Genomic DNA, 27833 nt, shown 5'->3' on the forward strand with positions numbered 1-27833 from the left:
GGCCGTCTGGATGTGATACACAGAGATCGTGCCCGAGATGAAACACACACACACAAACAAATGGTACACACACACACACACACATCCCATCCATCAATAACAATCATTTAGAGGCTTTAGCCTTCGGGCCTCGTCACTAAATAATATGAATAAGTGCTTTGGCAGGAAGTGAACGCGGCTGCAGGAGAGGAGACAGTGAGAAGAGAGAGGGGGAATTTTCAGGCTGCTGCTGCTGCTGCTGCTGCTGCTGCTGCTGACGACGACAACTACACAATTACATCAACTTGAAACGCATCAGGCCGGGAGCCCACAATGCGTTTGCCTGTGTAAACAAGTCCAAGCTTTACTTCTCCTTATTATTATTATTATCATCATTATCATCTCTTTTTTTGTGCAGAATCCCAGAGGCTCCAGCAGAAACAAGGGAAACTGATTTGACATCAGTCGTTGCTGATTGATGATTATTGTTTATAAGACGTCTTTAAACCAGCAGAGAATGTCACAGTCTAACGCCGTGATCATTTCTATAAATCCAGTAGCGACATTTTCACCACGCTGTTCTCGGTTTTAACGACAAACTGTCGACAAACACGGAGCTGGTTCAGCGACAGTCTGCTCTCTGTCTCCCCCTGTGTGTGTCAGTGGTACTGCAGCCTCTGCTCTTCTTCCCCTCTCCTTTATTTCCTCATCTTTAGGATGAATTTTCAGTAAAGTGAATGGAGGTAAAGACACAGTTTTATATGATTTCAGCGGCGGGGACACAGCAGCAGCTGCTGCTCCTCTGCTGCCTCGTGTGGTCACTTTGTGTCACTGCGGTCAAAGTGAACGACGTATCTACAGTCAGTTGAAGTCGACGAGTTATCTCACGGTTAGACAGACTTTTCCAACAGGAAACTAACGTGTGTGAACCACTCACTCTCCCACACCAAAGTCTTCATTCACTTTGACAGTTGTGTGTTTGTGTGCACATTTGCACTCACCTGGTCCATGGGGGGTCTGTGGTTGGAGTGGGCGTGGCCTCGCGGCAGGTTGCGGTGGTGTGCGTTGGCTGGATGCAACACGTGGTGAGCGTGGTGCGGGTGATGCTGCGGAGGAGGAAGAGGAGGAACGTGCTCGTCGCCGTAGTGATCAGCGATCAGCTTCATTCTGCTCTGAGTCTGCGACACACACACACACACACACACACACTGGGCTTCAGCATGAGTAGACTGAGGGATTCTTGGATGATGGCAGGACATGTTGAGAGCCGCTAACACTCGACAGGTCATAAAAGCAGCTGATGAAATATCGTAAGTCTGTCAGATGCCACACGTACGGCAGATTATGGTTCAGTGTGGAGTCAGAAGAGTTTCCTTCAGGCTGAAGCAGCTCGTTTCACTCTTGATTGATTCAAACGACACTGAAATATGCATGTGTGTGTGTGTGTGTGTGTAAACAGCGAGGACTCTGTGTCTGATGATGCCTTTATGAACGAGTACCATTTAAAAACAGCACACAGCTCAGGTGTTCACAGGTGAGACACTGGAAGCTGCTTCAATACCAGAAGACGTTAGTGATGTTCATCAAAAGCTGGACTGATGTTACACATACTGATGTTACACATACTGATGTTACACACATTGATGTTACACACACTGATGTTACACATATTGATGTTACACACACTGATGTTACACATACTGATGTGCACACACACTGATGTACACACTGATGTTACACTGATGTTACACACTGATGTTACTTGATGTTCCGCACACTGATGTTACACACACTGATGTTACACATACTGATGTTACACATTGATGTTTCGCACTGATGTTACACATACTGATGTTACACATGTTACACACATTGATGTTACACACTGATGTTACACATATTGATGTTACACACACTGATGTTACACATTGATGTTACACACACTGATGTGTTACACATGATGTGATAGATGTACACATGATGATGTACACATACTTGACGATGTACACACACACATACTGATGTTACACATATTGATGTTACACATACTGATGTTACACATACTGATGTTACATACTGATGTTACACACTGATGTTACACACATTGATGTTACACTGATGTTACATATTGATGTTACACATACTGATGTTACACATACTGATGTTACACATATGTACATACTGATGTACACATACGATGTTACACATACTGATGTTGTTACACATACACATACTGATGTTACACATACTGATGTTACACATATTAATGTTACACATACTGATTATTTACATACTGATGTTACACATACTGATGTTACACATACTGATGTTACACATACTGATGTTACACATACTGATGTTACACATACTGATGTTACACATACTGATGTTACATATACTGATACTGATGTTACACATACTGATACTTATATTTACACATACTGTTACACATATTGACACATACTGATGTTACATATACTGATGTTACACATACTGATACTATATGTTACATACTGATGTTACACATACTTATGTTACACATATTGATGTTACACATATTGATGTTACATATACTGAAGTTACACATACTGATGTTACACATACTGATGTTACACATCCTGATGGTACACATACTGATGTTACACATATTGATGTTACATATACTGATGTTACACATATTGATGTTACACATACTGATGTTACACATACTGATGTTACACATACTGATGTTACACATACACATATTACTATATTCTTCTGCTGGCTTTAGTTTTTAACTAATTCTGACTGAGAGAAGACTTCCACGTGACTCACAGTTTGCTCTTGTTTTGCCGACTCTGTGGAAACGTCTGACGTTTGTTGTGTGAAGTAAGTGTAAGTGAGGGCTGCTGTGAGACAGACAGACAGACAGGCATGCAGACAGGCAGAGACTGAGTGGGTGCAGAGATATTGATGGCCCCCGTTCTTTCCCTCGAGGGTGAACATGACTGCAGAGCAGGTGCTGAGCTTGTGTCAAAGTGAGAGCGTGGATGCTGGACCTGGAGGGATCGTCAGATCAGGACTAGCTATGGACAGAAGTCCAGAAGATTGGGTTGTTGGACTCTAGGTCACGTCACATGGTTCGAGTTCTTTTAGTGTTGAATTTGTTTTGATTAAATGAAATCAAACAAAAATCATCGTTTATGTTTCTGTAACAGTATAGAGGAGCTCTTTCACCAAAATAACACTTTTAATGCTAAACTTAATATTATCTCTCCATGAATTTTCAAATACTAAAACTTTGATTGATCTATTATTTCTTGATTAAAACGTCAAATGATAGTTATTTACTTGTTTTTACTGTGTTTGAATGTTAGGATTGATTCAAATCTGGGAATAAAAAGTTTGTTTTTTGACAAATAAATAAACAACAATAACATTTTTAGTTTTTGAAAGATTTTAAAAATATTTATGACGTTTGTTTGTTTTAAAGAAATCTTCTGTAAATGTTTGTCTCTGCTCCAGGACAAATAAAGTTCTTTGAATTGAATGATTCTGAAATGTTAATATACTCAAAAGTGCTGGTGATAAGGTGTGTGTGTGTGTGCATGTGTGTGCGTGTGCGTGCGTGTCCATGGGGCTCATAAGTAGTTGCTTAACTTTTATCCATAATACAAATAATTAGTCACATGGTTTAATTTTTGTGTATTAAATGGTTAAAACTCTACTGAATGGTGCCTCGGCCTGAGGAGACGAGGAGACGAGGAGTAATGACTGAGGAGACGAGGAGACGAGGAGTAATGACTGAGGAGACGAGGAGACGAGGAGTAATGACTGAGGAGACGAGGCAGTGGGGATCACAGGAGAGGACGTGTGATCAGGGTTTAAACTGAAGAGGAGCAGCAGCCGGAGTGTGAGACAGAGAGAGAGGAGGAGTCACAGTGAGACACCACACCGGTGGTTAAGTGGAGCAGTGAAAGGCCGCTCCGAGGTGTACGACCCTCCGTGACCTGAGGTGTCGAGAGCAGCAGGTGTGAGCCGACACCTGTCATCGAGCCACGTACAGTATAATGCTGCTGCTGTTGCTGCTGCTCCTGCTGCTGCTGCTCCTGCTGCTACTGCTGCTGCTGCTGCTCCTGCTGCTGAATACTGTACACGCTTCTCCTCGACGCAGAAAAAAATATTTTCAAAGCTAATTTGTGGCCGAGGGTTAAATTGGCTGATGTGTGTTTAGTCCTCGCTGCTAATCTAATAAGAACCACATTACTCCTTCCTGTTCATGTAATTACAACCATATCTGGTAGCATAAGCCAAACATCCCAGTGTGTGTGTGTGTGTTTGTGTGTGTGTGTGTGTGCACACTTAATATTTAATGACCTGAGACACAAACAGGGATAAGTCAAGTGATGAATTGCTTCTGCAGGAGTCTGACTGTGTGGTCAGGACATGTGGACGCAGAGGGTATTCAGACCAACACACACACACACACGCACACACGCACACACACACACACACACACACACACACACACACACACACACACACACACACACACACACACAGTAGTCTCCACTTACACACAGAAGGAGGCAGCGCGTCTGCTTTGAGGAATGTGTGCGTTCATTAGTGTTAATGACAAACTGCAGAGTAAACAGCTCAACATTGACCTCCAGGCTGAGAGGAGGAGGGCGAGGAGACGAGGGGACGAGGAGGCAAGGAGGGCGAGGAGACGAGGAGAGGCAGGGAGACAAGGTGGGGCGGGACGCGAGGAGGAGCGCAGGAGACGAGGGAGGGAGGAGACGAGGAGGGCAAGGAGACGATGAGGAGGGCGAGAAGACAAGAAGATGAGGAGGACGAGGAGAGGAGGAGGAGACAAGGAGTGAGACGAGGGCAAGGAGACAGGGAAGGAGACAATGAGGGAGGGCGAAGACGAAGATGAGGAGGTGGGTGAGGAGGCGAAGAGACAAGGAGGACGATGAGACGAGGAGGAGGGCAAAGAGAAGAGGGAGGTGAGGAGACGAGGAGACAAGGAGGCTAGGAGACAAGGAGGGAGGGCAAGGAGGCAGGAGGGGGACAAGGGGAGGAGGGCAAGGAGGCGAGGGAGACGAGGAGGAGGGGACAAGTAGGGGCAGGGAGGCGAGGGAGGAGGACAGGAGGGTGAGGAGGGCAAGGAGATGAGGAGGGCGAGGAGAAGAGGAGACGAGGAGAAGAGGAGGGTGAGGAGACAAGGAGGCGAGGAGATGAGGAGGAGGTCGAGGAGACGAGGAGGGCAAGGAGACGCTGAGGAGGGCGAGGCTTTAAAGGGACATTTAGGTCAGTAAGTAAGTAAATTTGTCAGATATGGAATCACAAAGAGCTAAAAGTAAAACACATAATACTAAATGACCCTGACCTCTCCTGTAGACCACCTGACATGATTGTGTGAACTGTTTCTTTACGTTTGAGGACAGGTTGAAAAATATGAGTAAATCCAAAGTTGCTTGTACAAAAAGAAAACAGTAAGATTTTGGGATCAAGAGCTTGAAGTAAATGATGTGAAGTTCAGAGCTTGTGGAGGGTGGACACGCTCTGTCAGCATGTGATGCATTCCAAAAAGTTAAGATTCTCATCGGCACTGACGCACCGACGAGCAATGAATACATCTACTGGCATCGATGGCATTGTTCTCCAGTGTCCGCTCTCAATCCATGGTGCATCTTTTTATTTGATGTTGTTGTTGTTGTGTTTTATCCCTTTTGCCTGTTTTTAATGTGTTTTATTCCTGGTTTGCTTTTACTGATGCGTGTTCTCAATCAGAATCTGCACGAAGCGGTCACGCCCCAATCTGAGAGACTAACAAGAGAAAGCTCCGAAAATCTGAAAGAGCAAATCTCCGCCAACTCCGCTCTGTTTCCCTCAGTGTCAATAAAGCTAATTCATTACTGTCCATCGTTTATCGTCCACATGACGGTCACAGGGAGCTGGAGCCAGCTGACAGAGGACAGGCGGGGTTCACCCTGGACAGGGCGCCAGGTCTTTGGCACCCTTCCCTTTGGGTATCAGAGTAAAATGGTACAAGTTGGTCAGGGTGGAGCTAAACTGACTCCACCTACGACAGTCAGCTGACGTCATGGGTGACGTCAGTGTAAATCGGAGCGGTCAGCAATGCCGGACGTCCTCCATTGTTGTCCGTTGACGCCGTTATGATAGCCAGACCCCGCCTACCAAGTAAACGCAAGCCTGACCGGGACTGTACCTCGGTCAGACTGCAAACGTTCTTGCTGTGAGGCAGCAGTACTATCCACTTCTCCCCCGTGTGGCTCCAGGTAATCATTAAAACACAAATCATGAACGTGTTTTCCATCACAACCAGATCTCTCCTTCCCTGAGCCATGACCTACATCCTCAAACTAACCCGTCCTCAGTGATCCTTTAGCCAACAGTTCCTACAAATGTCTTCCACCAGGAGGACACACAGGAGTGAGGGCTCTGGTGGTCTTGGTGGACACAGGTTTCCTCAGGACCAGGACCAGAGCAGAGAGCATGTGTATGATAGTGTGGCGGGTTTTTGTAAACATGGCAGTGATAAACTCAGCTGCAGCGCTCACAGCTGCATTCCGAAGCCCAGTCCAAGCTCTCTCTGTAAATCACAAGCCTGTCCTGATTACAGCCAAGCTGTAGTAACACATATGGACATGGGAGGCAGAGAAGAAAGGCCTGAAACACGCAGGCAGCTGGAGAAAGCCACAGCATGTTCTCCTTTAATCAGGTCTGACCCGCTAAAGCACGAGCAGACTGAAGGCCTTGCACGTACGATGCCTGCGAGTCGAAAACACTGCGAAGAGGGCGTGCGTCGCTCTGACGTGCCACAAATACTCACCTGATCCATCGGTTTCTTCTTCTTCACATGTTCATTTAGACGCATTTGCCACGACACAGACGTTTGCTTTCATCTACAGTTGCAATGATAGCGCTGCCCCCTGCAGGCTCGTATGGTAGATACCATGTGTCCCGTCATGACCGTACGTGGTTGACAACACAGACTCAGCTTCTGACTTGTCTGGTCTCCGATCGGCTGGGGTTCACGCCGATGTCAGAAATCTTCAAACCTTATGGAAGTCTGTGAAAATCCAGCAAAACCACCGTTTTCCTTTGGCATGGCAAACCCAGTTTGTGCTGACGTTAGTTTAGTGAGTTAGAAAACTAACAGTTTAGTGAGTTAGAAAACTAACAGTTTAGTGAGTTAGAAAACTAACAGTTTAGTGAGTTGGGCCCTAGTTAAACTGTTAGTTTAGTGAGTTGGGCCCTAACTAAACTGTTAGTTTAGTGAGTTGGGCCCTAACTAAACTGTTAGTTTAATGAGTTAGAAAACTAACAGTTTAGTGAGTTCGGCCCTTACTAAACTGTTAGTTTAGTGAGTTAGAAAACTAACAGTTTAGTGAGTTGGGCTCTAGCTAAACTGTTAGTTTAGTGAGTTAGGCCCTAACTAAACTGTTAGTTTAGTGAGTTAGAAAACTAACAGTTTAGTGAGTTAGAAAACTAACAGTTTAGTGAGTTAGGCCCTAACTAAACTGTTAGTTTAGTGAGTTACCCTAACTCACAAAACCAACAGTTTAGTTAGGGCCAAACTCACTAAACTAACAGTTTAGTGAGTTTGGCCCTAACTCACTAAACTGTTAGTTTAGATCTGGGTTAGATCACCGGACTAAACTGTTAGTTTAACTCACAAAACTAACAGTTTAGTTAGGGCGTAATTCACTAAACTAACAGTTTAGTTAGAGGCTAACTCACCAAACTAACAGTTTAGTTAGGGTCTAACTCACTAAACTAACAGTTCAATTAGAGCCTAACTCACTAAACTAACAGTTCAATTAGAGCCTTACTCACTAAACTGTTAGTTTAGTGAGTTTGGCCCTAACTCACTAAACTGTTAGTTTAGATCTGGGTTAGATCACTGGACTAAGTTAAACTAACAGTGTGAGTTAAACTAACAGTTTAGTTAGGGCCTAACTCACCAAACTAACAGTTTAGTGAGAGCCTAACTCACTAAACTACCAGTTTAGTTAGAGCCCAACTCACCAAACTAACAGTTTAGTGAGAGCCTAACTCACTAAACTACCAGTTTAGTTAGCCCCTGAGCACAGGCCCCCGGTGATTTTCCGGGGGCCTTGGACTCGTGTCTGGACCTTCTTTCTTTCTTAGCTCGTGCCAGTTGTCACCTCCTCTTCCGTGTCCCTTCTCCAGCTGTTTTTTCGTGTCCCTTCTCCTCTCTTTTGTCTGCCCTGTGGATTCCAGGTTAAAGCCTGGTGTGTAAATGCTGGATGGCAGCTTGTGTGCACTATCCAGGACCATTTCCTCTTGAGGATCAGGCTTCCCACTGGGTTTTGTCCCGCTCTGTCCCACAGCTCAAAGTTGCTGATGTTGTCTGACCACTTGATTTTAAAACTTCTTCCCAGACAGGTGTTTATGAAGGTCTGTATCCTGTGCTGGGTTTGTTGTTCTCCATGTCTCAGATCCGTCGTCGCTCTGGAGGCCCTTTAGCTCGATGCTTTCTCTATCCTGACATTTTAGATAAATATATTTAATTACATAATTAGATAAATGCATAAAGTTAAACTGCTGAGGAGTTGTAGCGATCGTCAAAGTCACATTTGACCCAGACAGCAAATTAAACTAAACAACGGGCAGACTCTCTTTTGTTTACGGGCTTTCTTCTGCTCATCATCAAAAAAATAAGGCAAAGGCAAGAGACAGAATATTTACATTTAATTGCTTGCTTACGCACGCCGCTCGGCTCCACTGGCTCCAGAGTCTGTGATCCGTCAGTGCATCGCAGCCTCTCTTATCAACGTCTTCAAGAGTTTACACACCGCGAGGCGACAGTTGATTGCGGGTTGATTCGTTAGCGAGCTGAGCTAACAGGCTCTTCATAGCCAGACTGGTTTTTTTTTACACAAGCAGTTCTCACTGACGCAGCGGTGAAGACAAAAATCCATCTCTCAGCGGAAAGACAGAGGACGGACGCTCGAGGGTCCAATAATGAAAAGGGAAAGTGAAACTATGAGAGAGACGGAGCCACAAGAATTCATCGTTCCTCAGCTTCAAAGCACCAGTGACTCCGTTATCCATCACTGGGATGGGACCGCTCGGAGAATTCCCACATGGCGACACATTTGTTCTGCCTCTGCTAGGGAAATCTAAACTGTGTGTGTTTGTGTGTCTGAGGCCTCAAAGGGAAGCGAGTTTTTCTAAGGCCGCCTGCGCTGTGCACACACACGGACACACACACGTGACCTTCCAAACGAGGGATGTGGGGGAGGTCAGACAGGGCGCGACTATCTGTAAATCTATCTGCTCTCTATATATCGGTTTTCCCTCCGGAGACCCAGAGTGCCATAATTCTTCGGCATTTCCTGGTCAGTTTCCTGGCTGGTGGAGGAGCAAAGGAAGGTGACCTATCCTTGATATGTGTGTCACTGGGTCAGAAGACAGAGGGCCGGTGTGTGTCATGTCCAACAACAGAAACCTCCAGAGAGCTCACTCCGAGGAATGGAAGGAACCCAAGTCGTGCAAAGAGGAACTTCTTACCTTACAACGTCCTCAGCGTGGACGGATGACAAAGCAGCACACATTGAAGGGCCCCGGAGCCAAGTGGTTGCTCATGGAAACACAGTTTGCATGGACGTGAAGTGAGCGGTCATTAGAAAGACTTCTTTTTGTGCTTTAAACTGAAGTTTGAGCTGCTTTGTGAATTGCTGACAAGCTTCTCGCTAAGTGGCCCTCTCGATTAACACACACACACACACAGGGTGGTCAGCGCTGACTTTGTGTCAATAACCCATGAAAAACCGTGCACTATTCCTTTAAGAGCTTGTGCTAAGTGGTCGTAGCACTGCCTGGTACACAGTTGCACACAGTTTAGTTGTGTGGATTTAAATTGCGTGCATGTGTGCACACAAAGACTTTGTAAGAAGGTTTGCATGCATGAGAAAATGGAGACAAAGAAAGTTTATGTATGTGCTGCTCGCTCATTCCTCGCCCCGTCTCCTCTTCCTCTTCTTCATCTTCATTCCTGTGCTCGGGGCCCGGGGGCCGCATCGTGTCAATTAGAGAACTCATCACATCATCAGGTGGACGGTAAGTGCTCGTTACCCGATGGGAAAACATGACGCATCCAATGGCGATAAACAGATAATAGGCTTTCCTTGAAATTCCACGAGCAGAATTGCACCCCCCCAGGACCTGTTTACCGCTTTACGAGACACTCGCAAACATAGGTTTGCTGTTAAACGCGCAGGCAGCACGGTGCATCTGTGGACCTTTAGACTGCCCCGCGTTTCCCAGAAGCCCCTGTGACTCAGGGGAGCGTACACGGTGACTCCCCGCTGTTGCCTCATTATCGTTAGCGCTCATGTTCGCCCAGTCACTGATGTGGTCTGACCAGACCTTAATGGTCCACATACCTCACCAATCAGCCGGGGGCTGGTATTGGTATCGAGAACCAGGACAGCACAGGAAATAATCTGAGTGGGTTTAGATATGTGTCAGGCTGTGCTGGGAATCCGCTGGTGACTCATCGTTAATCCCTCTGTGTGTGACGCCAGCACAGAAATACGCCTGATTACGGCATCATTGTTAGTGACAGAGCTGTTTTCAAGTAGAAATATTGCGTCACTTGCTAAGGAACTCACTCCTCTACACCAAAGTCCATGGAGAAGTTGTTTTGTGAGTTCCGTGTATGAGCTGCTACCATTTACATCAGTGATACGAGGCAGTAGCAGACCACCAGCTCCTGCCTCCCACTCAGCTGAAAATAGGGGTTTTCTCTATGGACTTTGGTGTGGGAGAGTGACAAACTTCAGTTTCCTTTCAGAAAAGGCAAAATAGAGAGAAAATGTAATCTTAAGATAGCGTGCAGTGATTTAAGAGGCTACCTTAATGTAGCTTACAGTCTCGGCACAAGGATTGGATTTGGAATCTCAGCTCTGACTTGACTGGTTTAACTTAGAATGAGTGAAGGCAGAATGTGTGGTTCAAGGCAGGGAGGACGTTCTAGTTAACGACCAAGAATCATTAACTATCTGTTCCTGGTTTAAAGTTCAAAAGACGACTCATGAAAGTGTTTAAATGCAGACGAGGCTTCAGCATCTGCTGCAGGTTTGACTTGTTAGACCTGCTTTGATTCTTAAAGTCACAATCTGTCCTAAATGTTGACCACAAAGCCCTGCATTTGCATTTGTGTCATGTGCAGGCCAGTCGACATGTTTTGAACCCAGTGCTTTAAATTCCATTTTTCTTTTTTTTCATGCAGCTTGTGGTAACATGTGAGGGGATGTACCTGCTGTTTGAGCTGGTGCATGAGTCTGTCCTTCTCCCTCTTCAGAGCCATCACTTCCTCTTGGGCTTTCTTCCTTTTGGAGGCGGACAACTCCAGCAGCGCAATGTTAGCATCCTTCTCGCTGATCGCTGCAAGTAATGCCTGCTGCCTACAGGGGGCGAAAGAAGAGAACACAGAGTGCAAATATGTTAAAGCCAAGTTTGAGAACTTTGCACGCTGTAAGATCGGGAGTTCATGACACAATTGTTCCACATGTTCCACCTGACTTTCTCAGTGTGAACGAACTCTATGACACTGAGAGTGTCTCACACCACAGAGTTACCACTACTGACGTCAACTGGTAAAGTTAAGTCATGTCTAGTCAATTTTATTTAAATAGCCCAACATCACAAACACAATTTGCCTCCAGTCTGTACAGCAAGTGACACCCTCTGTCCTTAGACCCTCTGTCTTTAGACCGTCTGTCCTTTGACCCTCTGTCCTTAGACCCTCTGTCCTTTCTGTCCCCTCTGTCCTTAGACCGTCTGTCCTTAGACCGTCCTGAAGACCCTCTGTCCTGTGACCCTCTGTTCTTAGACCGTCTGTCCTTAGACCGTCTGTCCTGTGACCCTCTGTCCTTGTCTGTCCCCCTCTGTCCTGTGACCTCTGTCCTTAGACCCTCTGTCCTGTGACCCTCTGTCCTTAGACCTGTCCCCTCACCCTCTGTCCTTAGACCGTCTGTCCTTAGACCCTCTGTCCTGTGACCCTCTGTCCTTAGACCCTCTGTCCTGTGACCCTCTGTCCTTAGATCGTCTGTCCTTAAACCCTCTGTCCTTAGACCCTCTGTCCTGTGACCCTCACACTGAGTAAGGAAAAACTCCCTTGTACAGGAGACAACAAGGGAGAAACCTCAGAAAGAGCCACAGTTTGTCCTCTCCCAGGATGGACAGCCATGCTCACTCCAGTCTTTGTAGGATGTCCTCGCTAACAGCAGACTGCATCTCAATCTCATTTGAGACTGAAGTCTGGAAAGAGTGACCGATGGACGTAGATGAAAAATCCCTCTGAGAGAGAACAATATTTTTACAATATGTTTACAAAATCTGCCTCAGAAGAGAAACCAAATCTCTGGCAGACTCAGCTGGGTTCACCCAGGTTAGGTGGAGTCTGAAGTGTTTGTGCATCTCCAGTCCAACATCCAAAAAGAACCAGTGGTCAGACATGTGGCTGGAAACCCCGTCAAGTCAACTAGGCTCAAATGAGAACATCATCATTAAAGCAGTACATCTCAAAAGTCAGCCATATTTACTCTCCAGAGTGAAAAGAAAAATGTTAAATTGTGGAAATGTTTGTTTTAGGCCTGAGAATGACACCAGCGCACGTCACAGTGAACCAGAACCTCAGCAGCTGTGAGTACGCAAACACACTCATTCAAATCTCCATGAACTCAGACGGAGGTTTCACCAAAGAAAGACGCGTAGGTCTTTGAAGTGGTCTTTGAAACGAAGCATTAGTGGAACCAGTGTGACTCACGGCCATGTGATTGTGTAATGGAGCCTAATGGAGGAGGCCGAGGAGGATATGACATCTTTAGTCTGCCACCGCTGTGTGTGTGTGTGTGTGAGTGTGTGTGTCCACAGGTGTGGAGGAAACATACCACCCAGGTGTCATCACAGACACACACACAAACACATTTACTCCCACAGGACAGAACAGATTTCGTAACCCGTCTTCGGAGCAGATCGGTGATTATTAGCCTCGTCATCAAACAGGATGTTGTAAATCCGGTGGGTTTGTGACAAACACACATTTTCCGCCCACACTTGTAAACGCAGGAGCACAAACAGACGGACAAACACACACACAGACACACACAGACACACACGGACACACCGTGCTGACCTGCTCTGTGAATGTAGAAACACAAAAATCTAGAAACAAATATTGTTGAAACCTGGAGGGTCAGAGGTCACGCGATTGCTAGGATTCATGGGAAATGATGCAACCTGTTGATATCGGTCGGGGTGTGATCAGCGTCTGAACGTCAACACTTTTTCACAGACAAAAATAAGACGTTAAGTAGATAAAAAGTAAGTTATTGTGACGAAATCTACTGACAGCGAATAAAAACTAGATTAAAATGTTAGGGGTGGGAGAAACCGGTGAGAGATCCAATCAGACTAATCTCTTTGTCATCAAGTCAGGAGGTCAGGAGGTCAGGAGGTCAGGCTGATGAAAACACACGAGGAAAGAGGCAGAAACGACGACTGTTAAATTTAAAAATATAGATCAAAGTGAAACAAACTAAAAATATCAATTGACCTTCTGAAGATAATAAGTCCAAGTGTTAATGTTTCACCGCCTTCAAACAAACATGGAACATTACTTTATTTGGTTGTTAAGCAGGCGGTTGACATAGGGCTAAGGGCGGGGTCACATCCAGGACAGGTCACCAGTCCCAGGGAGACACAAACAACCCTCCACCAGAGAGTGCAAACCACCACACCCACCGCGTGGCCCTGTGACTCCGCTGACCTCGGGGAAAGGAAAAAAAAAAATCCATTTCATTTACCGTAAGTGCAGATCAACTTTTCAAAGGTTGAGGTTTGACGTCCATTTGTGCAGCAACATTTTCCAACACATGTCCAGGCCACTGGGACCTGTAATCTCTTTAGGGAGCTCTGGGTCCAGTTCAACGTTTCTTTCCAGTCAGAACTTCCTGTGAAAGTCAACCAGGAGGCGTCCTGATCAGATGCCCAATTCACTCAATGGGCTCCTTTCAACACAACCTCAGGCTCCGTGTGTGTGTGTGTGTGTGTGTGTCAGAACTCCTCGCCGTTTTCACCATTTCATCAGAAAAAAGAAAATAACGTCAAAAGAAATCAGAGTGAAAATATCTACGGACATTTATATACAAATACAATTAATAACCACAGAGCATTTTAGTGCTGGTGGTTTATTTATAGTCTTTGTCTCTGCTCACAAGTTCATGTGAATGAGCATCACAGGATTCTCCAGCTCGGACTGTGTTTAGGTAATGAAGGTATTTTAAGTTGGATAAACACGACGTGGCTCAAGTCCAGACTCTTAAAATCGCATTTGAAATCAGGAGGGCATTAAAGCAGCGTGGTGAGGCGTGTGTGTGTGTGTGTGTGTGCTCCAAATACACTTTGGACTCAATTAAAAATTGACCTGCATTGGAGTGTTTTTATTCCATGATTCAAGTCCCTACAGAAATAACTCAATTGTGAAAATAAACATGCTGAAGTCAGAATAAAGTCCTGCCGGTCTGGGGCTGCACATTTCTGTGTTTTTAGTACAATTATCTGCGCGCCGCATCTGGATTCTCCCGTACGAGGCCTTTAATAGGCCCCTCTGTGTTAGTGTGTGAGCCTGAGTGTGCGTGTGCACGCGCGCGCGTGTGTGTGTGTGTGTGTCCTGACGTGGATCGAAGCGGCTAATCACACCATTCATCATTGAACGGGATCGGCATGACACTTCTCGTCTCCCCACACCTCCACTGTTATTGCTTTTAATGCTCACTGTAATGGAAGCACACACACACACACATATATTAGACCTACACTGGTCCACTTGTACCACAGCAAGTGCTTTAGCTTGCGGGATTATTCTGCCTGACCGGGCCTTTAACAAAGTAAAATTGTTGAAATAATTCTTAAGATTATATGAAAAAACAAATCCACGGATCAAACCTTTTAAAATCCTTCTTCACGTGTTCCAGTTCTACATCCATGACTGAATAAACACAAGTCATCTGTGGCTGTGGGTGGAGCAGTGACAGGTTACACCGATGTGACACTCAGGGAAAAAAAACCCCACAATTTACACAAAATCATCTCATAAATTTGCTGTTTAACTCTTGACGGCGTTCCTCAAGGCTCAAACTTAGGTCCCATACTTTTTTAAATCTCCACATGTTAACGTCATCCGGAGACACGGGATAAACATCCGCCGCTACGCCGATGACGCACAACTAAACATGACACACTGTCCGTAACTTTCAGACGTCTCAAACTAAAACAAAATGCTGCACTAATAAACTCGGACTGATTGACTGATTATCAGTGGGTGTGGCCTGCTGTCCGATACCTGGTTTTCAGAAGCCGGATCAATGTTTGCATTAGCCGATTTCATCGCAGGAGGTACTGATGCTAAAATGATGCTTTCATTTATCACCACCCACAAACCTGAAGGCTTTTGTGGGTCTTTTGTGTCTATGTTTTTATTTAACATTTATTGTATTTATTTTATTGTAAAGCACTAAGGACAGCGAAAAGAAAAGAAAGGTTCTGGTCTGGAGATCTGATTTCTACACCAGAAACACCAAAATATTAGACAGATTTACTGTATAGATGATGATTTGGAGGTTTTCCACCAATTCTGATTGTTCCAATAAAGTGATGCTAATATTTCTGATCAAACCCACATAATCTGTGAAGGTGATTCACAGACTGAAGGTTATTCAGCAGTTTACTTCTAATTAGTTCTGCTGTGAGAACGTTGTTGTGCCATGTGGAGATCCTGCCTGACCAGTTCTAACATACAAATACACTCATTTGAATATTTGGACCTTTTGTGAGGCAAAAATAAAGTCTTATCAGATACTCGACAGAATCTCTCACAAACTTTTATATATACTGTAAATATTGAAATGTTCATATAGACCTTGTAGTTGCAAAGATGCTGTATATGCTGCTAGCATGTTAGCAGGAGCAAACATGCTAACCTCATGCAAGTGAACACACAGCATGAATAATGAGGCTCTTAGCTTTTCCTCACTGAATAAAAAGTCAGCGTTTTTTTTTAGGATCTAAGGGGCCGATGTGCGGAGTGCAGCGCGGCGAGGTCGGGGTCGCTCACCTCCGCCCCCAGTTAAAGGAGCGCTTAATCTTATCTGTGTTTTCATCTGAAAAAGCCAAACAAAGATCCGTCTCTCTCTGAGTCACTTCATCAAGAGTCTGTTAGACGCTCATTCATCAAGCTGCTTCTCCTCAATCACCCACTGAGAGACACGGCATTAGTGTCAGTGATACTTTGTTCCACTGAGTGCGGCGGTGACTCACACGGACAAATATCTATGGCCCGAGATTAACAGCAATGGTAACGATCAACATCTAAAATCCAAGCTGCAGCAGCTCTGTAACCAATGTAATATTATTTTCATGTTCAATTATAATTATTATCAAGATACATGAATTTATAAAATGTTCTGTTTTACAAAAAACCTGAAGTACATTATTATTATTTCTTGTCATATTATTGTTATTTACTTGCATTCCTGAACAAAGACACATAACACAGACATTTGATATAAATACAGTGTGACGTATTACATTAGTACTTCCTATAGTTAGGAACAGTGGGCGCCCAGTGAGCTGAAACCCAGCCCTTTGACCTGTTGGGGATTTGAACCTACAACCCTCCAGTTACAAGCCAAGTTCCCTTTCCACTTGGCCATCGTTGCCCCAATGACATCATTTAGGACAGCCAATATTTGCCGTCTTCACTGAATAAGACATGACAATGATGTTGTTGTTCAGAAACAACAAGCTTTTGTTGATGTGTTTTTGAGGCTGTTGTGTTGCGTTCACACACAGACACACACACACACACACACACTGACTTCCAGTGTCCACATGAACACGGCTGATAGCAGAGCAGCACAGCAGGTTCCTGCTGACTGATGTCTTCCTACGACAATTACAAGAGACATTATTATGATTAGCCAGACTGTAAACGCTGTCTCCCACATCCTCCATCAGTGTGTGTGTGTGTGTGTGTGTGTGATTGTAAACGCTGTCTCCCACATCCTCCATCAGTGTGTGTGTGTGTGTGTGTTTGAACCAGAATGACGCTGGAGTATTTAATCACATCTCATTTCATCGGCCATTATTTGGCTTTAACTGTAGAACACACTTGCACTGCACATAAATCTAACCAGACCAGATTCATCCATCTGATACACACACACACACACACACACACACACACACACACACTTGTTTGTATGTCTTCATGAGGACACACCATAGACATGATTCACTCCCTTTCCTAACCTGAACTATCAAAACTAAGTACTTAACCATAATCCTAAAACCAAAAGTCAGACACAACACACACACACACACACACACACACACACACACACAATTGTGCTATAATTGTAGGTCTTAATTATAAATGTTATGTCTGGATCTTTTGTTATTGTGGTTATCGCACAGCTATTATTATTAATTTTACAATTAGTAATTACTAGAATCTGTTATGTTAACTTGCTTCATCCTCTTATTAAACAGCCCAGATTGAGGCCATTAAAGTATTGTTATGTTTTATTATAAGAAACGGCCTCAGCTGTGGAAAAAAACATTTTATTTACTAGATTTCCTTTGTTCTATTATCAGATACAGAGGGATTTCAACCAAACAATTACGGCAGAAATTCTAAATGTACTAAGTAAAATAATAAGTATTTTGAAATGACAAAATCATGATAATTATACGGATAAATCTGATAGATTAGATTTCCGACTTTATTTTATATTATTTTTCCACTCCTGATTCAGGCTGATATTAAAGTGTCATAGATTTAAAAGACGACGTAGCATTAAAGGATGGAAACGTACAGAACAGCCATTCAGAACTACTCACTGAAAATGGGACCATAATATACAACATGGACAGGAAAATGTTCCTCATTCTCAAAGACTAAGATGCAAACACGCTGCGCTGCTCCCTGGTGGACACTGAAGAGAATGCAGGTTCCAGGCTCTTCTGCATTGGCTTCATATTCGTAGAAGTACAGTCTCTGCCTCACACACACACACACACACACACACGTATCTGCAGGCTGATCTCGAGAGGTTGAAACCTCTTGCTTCTCGTTTTAACTCCCAGTTTAACTTGAACTTGGCCGATCCTGAACAAACAAAGGATTATCTCCGTTTCCTGTCCGATTGGAAGGAAACGGCAACCAAAGGCTTTTTCATGACAAACTTGTCATCAGTCTTCATAAAAGTCAGACCCCATGCACCGAGAAGTCAAAATGGAGTCCAATAAAAGGAGGAATAAATCGTGCCGCTGGAAGCCCCTTAAAAAAACCCTCATCTCCTCAGTTTCTATGAGATAACAAAGGTTTGGGCTGATAAGATAAACAGCTGTGCATTCAAACGCATCCCACATGGCTCATATTTAATTTTAGCATAGCGAGAGCGTGAAGCAGGAGTGATATCTTATTTACAAAGGGTGAAATTCTCTGTCGGGCTCCAACATGTGATTCCAATTGAACCTTCATGGTCTCCTGGACATATTGAGACATTGGCGTCCACAGAGGTGGGAGATGGATGGCTAAAGTACATGACCGTGCGATGAGAGGTGAGAGGGGAGAAACGTGGAGGAGAGAAAAGTGAAAGAAGAGAACGGAGGGAAAGGGGAAGACAAACGAGGCGCGAAGACGACTTTGATGAAGACGTCTTTGCGGTCGGAGGACTGTGACGTCACAGGGACAGGTGGACGAGCCAGACTGATCTGTGTGCGACGGGGGTGAAGACGAGGTCACGGGAGACGGCGCAGGCATGTGTACACGTCGCCCTCGCTCGTGTCGTGGTCGCCTGATGTGCAGCGGACGCCGAGCGACTGTGAATCAGATCCTGTGAGACAAAAGTCTCAGCCAATCAAATCACGTCTAGAGTTTAAAGGTCAATAAAGAGACTTTTTTAATCATGTGTGAATCTGAAGTCACAAAATATCCACTTTGATCCTGAGGGAGCGCGACACAGGGTTCCCACACCTCGGTCGACATCACATTCAAGGACAGAATGTGCTGACTCAGCTTAAGACGGTCCACGATGGCTCAAAGTCCGTCTTTGTCTTTTGTCTTTGGTGAGACAGAGATTTCCCAGACCTCACGTCGTCTTTCTCTCTCTCTTCCTTAACTTTACTCGCTCATCGTTCTGCACGGGATCTCACGTCGGCGGCGGAGAGAGAGACACAGTGGACAGCGAGTCGCGATGTCTCCACGTCTGTCCCAGCGCAGCGGGTGACGTCATAAAAATAAAAAGCTGTGAAAAGACACTTCCTGTATGAGCATTTCTGCAGGACACTAAACGCGTCTTGTTGTATTTGTTTACTCGCAATAGTCCAAACATTTGTCCTCCATGATAACGGGACAGTGACGAGGACATGAAGCGTAACAACGGCTTCTTCACCGTTGATGCTGATCAACACTCTGGTCCTCGACCAATGTGGAAGCAATAATGTAACAGCTGTTTGACTCTCATCCAAAAACAGAACAGAGAGAGAGGAGGTGGAAGAGATGAAGGCAACAGATAAGACGGAGTGCTACCTGCAGCGTATGAGGGAGGAGAATGGAGAGGAGGAGGAGGAGGAGGAGAAGAAAGGAGTGAAGGTGAAGATTTAAGAGTCCCAGTCTCCCCTAAATCAGCTCAGTGTACTCCATGTTGTTATTCCTGGGCGTCACGGCTGAGGAATACATGTTTATAATTTGTGTTATGACTTACTTGAAATTATGAGTGTGGAGAGTCAGTGGGACAGAAACAGATGCGTCGACGCGATGCCCGAGGGAACCATCAATACTGTCTGCCCCCGAGTGTGTGTGCGTGTGTGTGTGTGTGTGTGTGTGATGCAGAGAACACGGGGAGCCCGACTCATATGCGTTCCCAGGACATCCATTACGGCTGCGTCTCGTTTGTGATCATGGATTTCCAGCACTTAAGAGTCCGGCTCTGCAGAAACATTCCACGGGTGTTTTTATGGCCGGTCCTTGATTGTAAGTGTGTGAAGGTGCGGCACAAAGCCGGGGGCCCCTCTGGCTGGGGCACTTCTGGAGGCCTGCGGTGAGAGCATGCAGAGGACATGAGAATGGGGCATGGTTGAGTGACACTATTATTTATGGCCGCGGAGGACTGTGTTATTTACAACTGAGGAGGGAAACGTCTATTTCCAACATGAAACACATGCTCCGCTAATCTCAGTGCAAAGCCCGTTTGAGATGTTGAATCTGTTTTTTAACTCCAAATGTGGGTTAAATGCATTTTTATAAGCTCCCACTTCTGGCTAACTTGAGTGGGATTAGCTCCATGCTAACCTGTAATAGCTAACCTGCAGCCACATGCCAGATTAACGTGCTGCCCTGCTTCTGTCTGTTTGCCAGATTAAAACTCTGTATCTGTCTATAACTGTAGGATTTATTCACATTCTTACGGAACGAAACTATGCTTGTTTGGGTTTTGACATCAAATGTTGAGATGATAAAAACCATATAACCAGCAGCCACATGCCAGGTTTACCACCCTGGATTAAATCCTGCATCTGTCTTAATCTGTAAAGTAGGGTTTCATCCGCACTCTTCATAAGCAAAACCTTTGGAAATCCACATCAACTCCAATATTCCTGACAAGCAGTTCCATGCTAATCCTGCCCTTCAGACAGGAATGCTACACTTAGCATGCTAACAGTGAGCCTTGAAACAACCACAACACTAATCCATGTTGAAATAATCTACATGTATTATAAGTGAATTTTTATAAGCCACCGTTTTTATGTGGCTATCTTGGGTGTGGGTTAGCTTCAAGCTAAACTTGAATTCTGTATCCATCCAAATCTGTAGAGTAGGATTTAAAGTGTGTATACTGCACTTGTTTGGGAGTTTACATCATCTCCAATATTCCCGCTGAGCAGTTACCATGTTGAAATAATCTGCATTTTAACTCTAAATGTGTTTTAAGTGCATTTTTATGAGCTATTAGCTAAACGCTAACCTGTAACAGCTACATGCCAGATTACGGTACTTCTTCGTTCTTCTGCTTCCTTCCCCAGATTAAGTTCTGTATCTATCTTAATTTTTTAGCGTCCTCCATGAATAAAATGTGTCTATGCTACACTTGTGTTTGAGAATCCATGTCAACTCCAATAATCCCGCTGAGCAGTTACACGCTAATCCCACACTTCAGTCAGGAATGCTGGACTGTACATGCTAACGTTGAAGCCGCGCTTCCCGAGGAAAACCCACGGCAGCAGATGCTTCCACCAGAGTTTGGCCAGGTTGTGTGTGTTTTCACTTTGCTAATAAAATATACAACCCACTTACACAGAGAGCTCAGACTGGTGGTGGTGGGAGGGGAGGAGGAGGGAGGAGTTTAATTGAAAGAGTATGCATCAGTTTTTACAGCAACAAGGGGGAAAATACGAGGGGACAAAAATCAACAAATCTGCCAAAACTAGCCAAATGTTTAGAGTGGGAGCAGGAACGAGGAGAGATGGCTGACTGCTCCCAGCAGAGATGAGCCGGACCAGACCAGACCAGACCACCACCACATTCCAGAGTCCAGACAAATGAGATGAAGAGAACTTTCAAACCTTCTGTCAAAACTTCCACTCGGGCAACGGCAACATCCATAATCATAGTGTAAATAAAATAAATGTGATTTAAATTTATTATGATATCATGTTTAAAGTGATTATTCAACATTCCGGGAAAACATGTTACACGTCTGTCTTCTGTCCAAGACGTGAGATAAGGAGATTCACGTTAATCCCGCTCAGAGTTCGCTAAAAAGAGCGGATTTATGTCGGAGACATGTAAACACAGGTGACAGGTGGCTCGACCTCTGTCTTACGTGACCTTGTTAAAGCTCCGCCTCCTTCGTCAAATATTGTAGTTTTGCCTTTTGATGTTAAAACCAAAGGGGATCAGAGACAAGACAAGTGGACGGGACATAACTCATCAGTGTTTATACAGAGGCCTTAGTGCTGCTTCTTAACACACTTCATATGTGTGTGTGTTTGTGTATCTGTATCAATATCTCTGTGGGGACATTTTGTCTGGGCCCCACAACTGAAAAGGCCTTGTTCAGGGTAAGACCTGGTTTAAGGATTGGGTTTAGGTTCAGTTAAGGATTAGAGAATGCATTCTGTCTGTGATGTGTCCTCACTGAGACATAAAGACCAGTGTGTGTGTGTTGGTACAGTAGTGTGTTCTTCACTGTGACCCTCACCTCGCTCTCTCAGATGACAAGGAACTGTAAACAGTCCAGCTGCTGTATATCACTGTGTCTGTGTGTGTCTGTGTGTCTGTCTGTGTGTGTGTGTGTCTGTGTTTGTATGTCTGTGTGTGTATGTGTGTGTGTGTGTGTCTGTCTGTGTGTGTGTGTGTGTGTGTGTGTGTCTGTGTTTGTATGTCTGTGTGTGTGTGTCTGTGTTTGTGTGTCTGTGTGTGTCTGTGTTTGTGTGTCTGTGTCTCTGTGTGTCTGTGTGTCTGTGTGTCATCGTCATCCTCACCATCATCACCATCACCACCACCATCACCACCATCATCACTATCATCATAATCTTCACCATCATCGTCACTATCGTCACCATCATCACTATCATCATCATCACCATCATCACTATCATCATCACCACCATCATCATCATCATCATCACTATCATCACCATCATCACTATCACAATCATCATCATCATCACCATCATCACTATCACAATCACCATCACCATCATCATCATCACCATCATCACTAGCACTATCACTATCACAATCACCATCACCATCGTCATCATCATCATCATCACCACCACCACCATCATCATCATCATGGTGGCGCTGCTCAAATGAAAGATGTTCCATCCACGCCTTTATGACCTTTGACCTTTCTCTATGTTGTGAATAAAGAGAGGAAATCCTGCCCTTTTAACGTCAGTGAAACCATGACTAACGTGAACGTGAAGAGGAGCATGAACAGGAGAACAAACTCCTTCTGCGCTGCATCACTTGAAAGGAAGGAGGACGTGTGTTTTTGTCGGGTTAAAATATCCTCTCCATATAATAGCATCATCATCACCAGGTCATCATCATCATCATCACCACCACCACCATCATCATCATCATGGTGGCGCTGCTCAAATGAAAGATGTTCCATCCACGCCTTTATGACCTTTGACCTTTCTCTATGTTGTGAATAAAGAGAGGAAATCCTGCCCTTTTAACGTCAGTGAAACCATGACTAACGTGAACGTGAAGAGGAGCATGAACAGGAGAACAAACTCCTTCTGCGCTGCATCACTTGAAAGGAAGGAGGACGTGTGTTTTTGTCGGGTTAAAATATCCTCTCCATATAATAGCAGGTCTGTCTGTCCTCATTCCATCTCTCTGTCTGTCCCTCCTTTCTTCCACTGATCAAAGAGCCGAGCGTCATCTCATCTGAGGAGAAACACCTTGGACTTGGACCTCTCTATCATTCTCTATGTGGCTCCTCCTCCTCCTCCGCCCTGTACTCACTGCAGAGTGAGGCTAAATATTAAGTTCAAGGAGGTTATGCAAACACGTCCAAACAGCCATCCTGAGTATTACCCTCAACCCTTCAATTACCCGCCTCGCTTTCCTCTCTCTCTCTCTGTCTCTCTCTCTGTCTCTCTGTCTCTCTGTCTCTCTCTGTCTCTCTCTCTGTCTCTCTCTGTCTCTCTCTAACTGTAGCCTGGAAACACAGCACACACTCGTGACACTGGGGCCAGAAAAAAAGTCTTAAAATATCAGGGGCACAGAGTACAACACGGTGGCGGACTCACATACACACTCACATACACACACACAGAAAAACGCGATCCCAAAATACACACACACCGATGAAAGACGGGTCCAGAAAGCTGTATTTTCTGTGCTCCAAATGCAGGGCCTGGCGGTCGACCACAGCCGAACCACAGCCGACATGCGGTGGAATGAGAGGCCGCCGCACTCACTTCCCTTAAAGGAGCCTGAGTAACACACACGCACACACACACACGTACAGGCGATAGCAGAACAACACACACACACACGTACAGGCGATAGCAGAACAACACACGCACACACACACTCTCACATGTTCAGCACTTTCCTGGAGAGCGCTGTCATGACGATGGGAGTCCATGTTTAAAACTTGGTTTGAGGCGAAGGGACAAATCTGCATGGGCTGTTTCCCACAATGCTTTGCCAGACAATTACACAACCTAATCAATGTGGTTACTACGGCACAGCGAGGAAGCTGCTGCTGCTGCTGCTGCTGCTGCTGCTGATCCGTTGGCCTTGCATTGGCACCGCTCTTCAGAATTATAGCTTTCCTTGGAGTGCGGCCTTGTCGATTTCCCGTCAGCGTGTAAAGGACACCCGGGGTCACACTAACATTCACCCCACACTCCGTCAGCCAATCACAGCGATCTCCAATCACAGCCGCATGAGCTCAGCTGTTAAAAAAGCTGCGTATCTGGAAAACTACACAGAATGTGTTGTGTGTCTTTCCAGCTCAGAGCTCTGTTTCTGTCACAGAGCGAAACCTGAACCGTAACTAAATAACGAAGGATGGGGGGGGCGGGGGGTTCGCTCTCTGTAAGCAAAACATGGTTTTAAAATGTAATTATGTCGTGTAAACGTTTTTCACAGTTACTATGACATGAATCCCTAAACAATGTGCTAAAAAATGTAATGGGAGAGATTGTGCCACGCTCTGCGCACCTGTCGCACTTCAGTGAAATATTATAAACCACAAAGTAAAAGTATTCAATGGGTTTGTCCAGTAAATGTTACTGTTTCACACAGTGGGAGGAGTCAGATTTGCAACGAGAGTAAATGTCACGTCAGCGATGACATGATGAACTCCTCATGTCGTCATATTAAACTCCTCATGTCGAAGCTGCATATTACAAACGACCATGTTTGTGGTACAACATGGAAGATTCCACTGAAGAAGACAAAGGAAGTAAACAAGCTGCATCCATCCATCGCCCAGGGGCGTGGCAGGGCAGGGCGGGGCAGGGCGGGGCGGGGCGTGTAAGAAGCTGACAGTGATGTTGACGTAAAGTGATAGTCCAGGTTTTTCTGAAGTCTTGACACAGAAACCACGATGATCCCTTCAGACAACTGAACTCACTCTGCCACACCAAAGTCCACGGAGAACATCAGTGTTTGAATCCCGTTAAAGACCTGACCGCTTCCCAAACCATGACAGTCGTCATCATCGCCGTCTTCTCCTGATTTCTGCCAGAAACACGAGCGCTGAAAAATAATAACGCTGTTTCATTTCAGGAAAATACCTTTGACCGAACGTCACGGGGAAACAGATCAGACGCGTGGGAATGTACATTTTTTGGAGACTGTTGCTCTCTCTCTCTCTCACACACACACACACACACACACACACACACACAGAGATCATCCAGGTCTGGACAGGTGAGATCAGTGTGCTGATTAGAGGAGCTGGATCCAGGTCTGGACAGGTCTGCTGTATATTTAAACAGATCAGTGAGGATCATGTGATCAAAGAGTGACATGATTACTACTTGGCCTTTTGATTAATTAAAACACACACACACACACACACACCACAAATATGTGTGTGAGCACATTCACACACCGATAAATGAAAGAGAGCAATTTGAACCATAATAGACAGTGAGCTCCACACACACACACACACACACACACTGTGCATCAGCGCTCGCCGTGAATTCCCGATAGAGACGTAGACGTGCGCTTGTAAAGTCTGCTCGTGAATGAGCGTCCGCGTCAAAGCGTTTGGCTGCATGTGCTTGTTCAGCGCTCGCCGTGAATTCCCGATAGAGACGTAGACGTGCGCTTGTAAAGTCTGCTCGTGAATGAGCGTCCGCGTCAAAGCCCTCACACGTCTGTCACGCTGGAATTTCTGGTTCATAGAAAGTGTGCGTTTATAAAATCTTTTACAAGAGCATGAACATTTCAGGCTCCAGTTGTGTTAAACCACCGCGTGTGTGTGTGTGTGTGTGTGTGTGTGTGTGTGTGTGTGTGTGTGTGTGTGTGTGTGTGTGTGTGTAAACGCCTTGTAATCAACGCAGGGGGAAAAAAGCATGATTGCTCTTACATGGGTCACTAACATCTATTATATGTTCTATAGATAAGGAAGCTCGCTCCCACTCATCCACACAACTGCCAGCTAATGTATATATATGTGTATATATATATATATGTGTATATATAAGTGTATATACACACTGTATATACTGTCTGCTTTGTTCTGCCAACAGCAAACTGAAGTTCACTCTCCCACACCAAAGTCCAGAGAGAAAATCAATGATGCAGAGGACCAGCAGCTCCTGTGTCCCCGTGAGCTAAAATCACTGGTTTAATCTGTGGACTTTGGTGTGGGAGAGTGACTTCATCTCCTCCTCTCATGCCTTCATCGCCTTCTCTCATGCTTTCATCTCCTTCATCGCCTCTCATGCTTTTCATCTCCTCCTCTCATGCATTCTCTCACTTTCATCATGCTTTCATTTCTCCTCTACTCCAGCCCTCTCATGCTTTCATCATGCTCTCCTCTCATGCTTTCATCATGCACTCATCTCCATTCATCGCCTCATGCTTTCATGTCTCATGCTTTCATCTCCTCATGCCTTCATCCCCTCTCATGCTTTCATCTCTCTCTCATGCTTTCATCTCCTCCCTCTCATGCTTTCATTTCCTCCTCTCGCCATCGCCTCCCTCTCATGCTTTCATCTCCTCCTCTCATGCTTTCCTCCTCTCGCTTTCATGCCTCCTCTCATGCTTTCTCTTCTCCTCTCATGCTTTCATCTTCTCCTCTCATGCTTTCATCTCCTCCTCTTATCTTTCAGCCTCCTCTCATGCTTTCATCTCCTCCTCTCATGCTTTCATCGCTTTCTCCTCTCATGCTTTCATCTCCTCCTCTCATGCTTTCATCTCCTCCTGCAGCTTCTTCTGCCACAGAGAGAACGAAGGTGAGCATCGTTACTGAGACCTCTGAGGTCCAGAAGATCCACAACACAACACAACACATGAACACAACACATGAACCCCACACACAAACACTCAAACAATCAACAAAGGAGTTTGTTGGTCTTTAATCTGCAGTTGTGAAACACGGACACGTGGACATGTCTGTTCATCCAGGAAACTGAGACACTCTGGACTCATAGTTTAGTCCTGTGTTTTATTCCAGAGTGATTTTTTTCACTAATTCACAAACTTTCAAGGACTTCAAGGACCAGTGTGAACCCTGACTGCAGCATTCAGAGTGGTGTTCCTGCGTCTGAAGACATTTCTGGAAATTATGCGTTTTTAAGATAAAAAGAGAGAAAAGTGTGAAAGTTGTGTTTTTTTTTTCGCGCGGACGAAGTTTCTGTGTCTGATAAACAAAGATCGCGATTGAAACAACGCAGCGCCATTGTTTTATTACCCAGTGTTTGCCTGAGGTGTTGTGTTACTGAAGTCCTCAACACCATACAACAGCCCTGTGTGTGTGTGTGTGTGTGTGTGTGTGTGTGTGTGTGTGTGTGTGTGCGCTCTGGCAGTGTCTCCCCTGTGACTGGTTATATTGGACATGCTCAAACAAAGCTAAACACACAACAGGAGCCGCAAGCAATTAGAGCTGCCATGAAGCATAACTGCTCCACGAACAATCTGTGTGTGTGCGCGTGTGTGTGCGTGTGTGCGTGTGTGTGCGTGCGTGTGTGTGCGTGGTAACCATGTCAGTGAGAACCTCAGTGGGCACAAACATCACTGCTCACACTTTATATAAATA

The 27833-nt window shown here is 45.1% G+C and overlaps 1 protein-coding gene across 1 annotated transcript in view; it reads right to left on the bottom strand.

Moving 5' to 3' along the window:
- LOC122777319 (ERC protein 2-like) overlaps positions 1-27833 on the bottom strand; it is a 106075-nt gene that overhangs the window by 61762 nt on the left and 16480 nt on the right. Inside the window, exons 2-3 of the mRNA XM_044038483.1 lie at positions 11276-11423; positions 981-1157 (exon numbers count right to left, since the gene is read on the bottom strand). Coding sequence (XP_043894418.1) covers positions 981-1157; positions 11276-11423 — 325 coding nt within the window. The remainder of the gene's footprint in view (positions 1-980; positions 1158-11275; positions 11424-27833) is intronic.

Source organism: Solea senegalensis, linkage group LG11 (genome assembly GCF_019176455.1).
Source record: "Solea senegalensis isolate Sse05_10M linkage group LG11, IFAPA_SoseM_1, whole genome shotgun sequence".
Taxonomy (NCBI): Eukaryota; Metazoa; Chordata; class Actinopteri; order Pleuronectiformes; family Soleidae; genus Solea; species Solea senegalensis.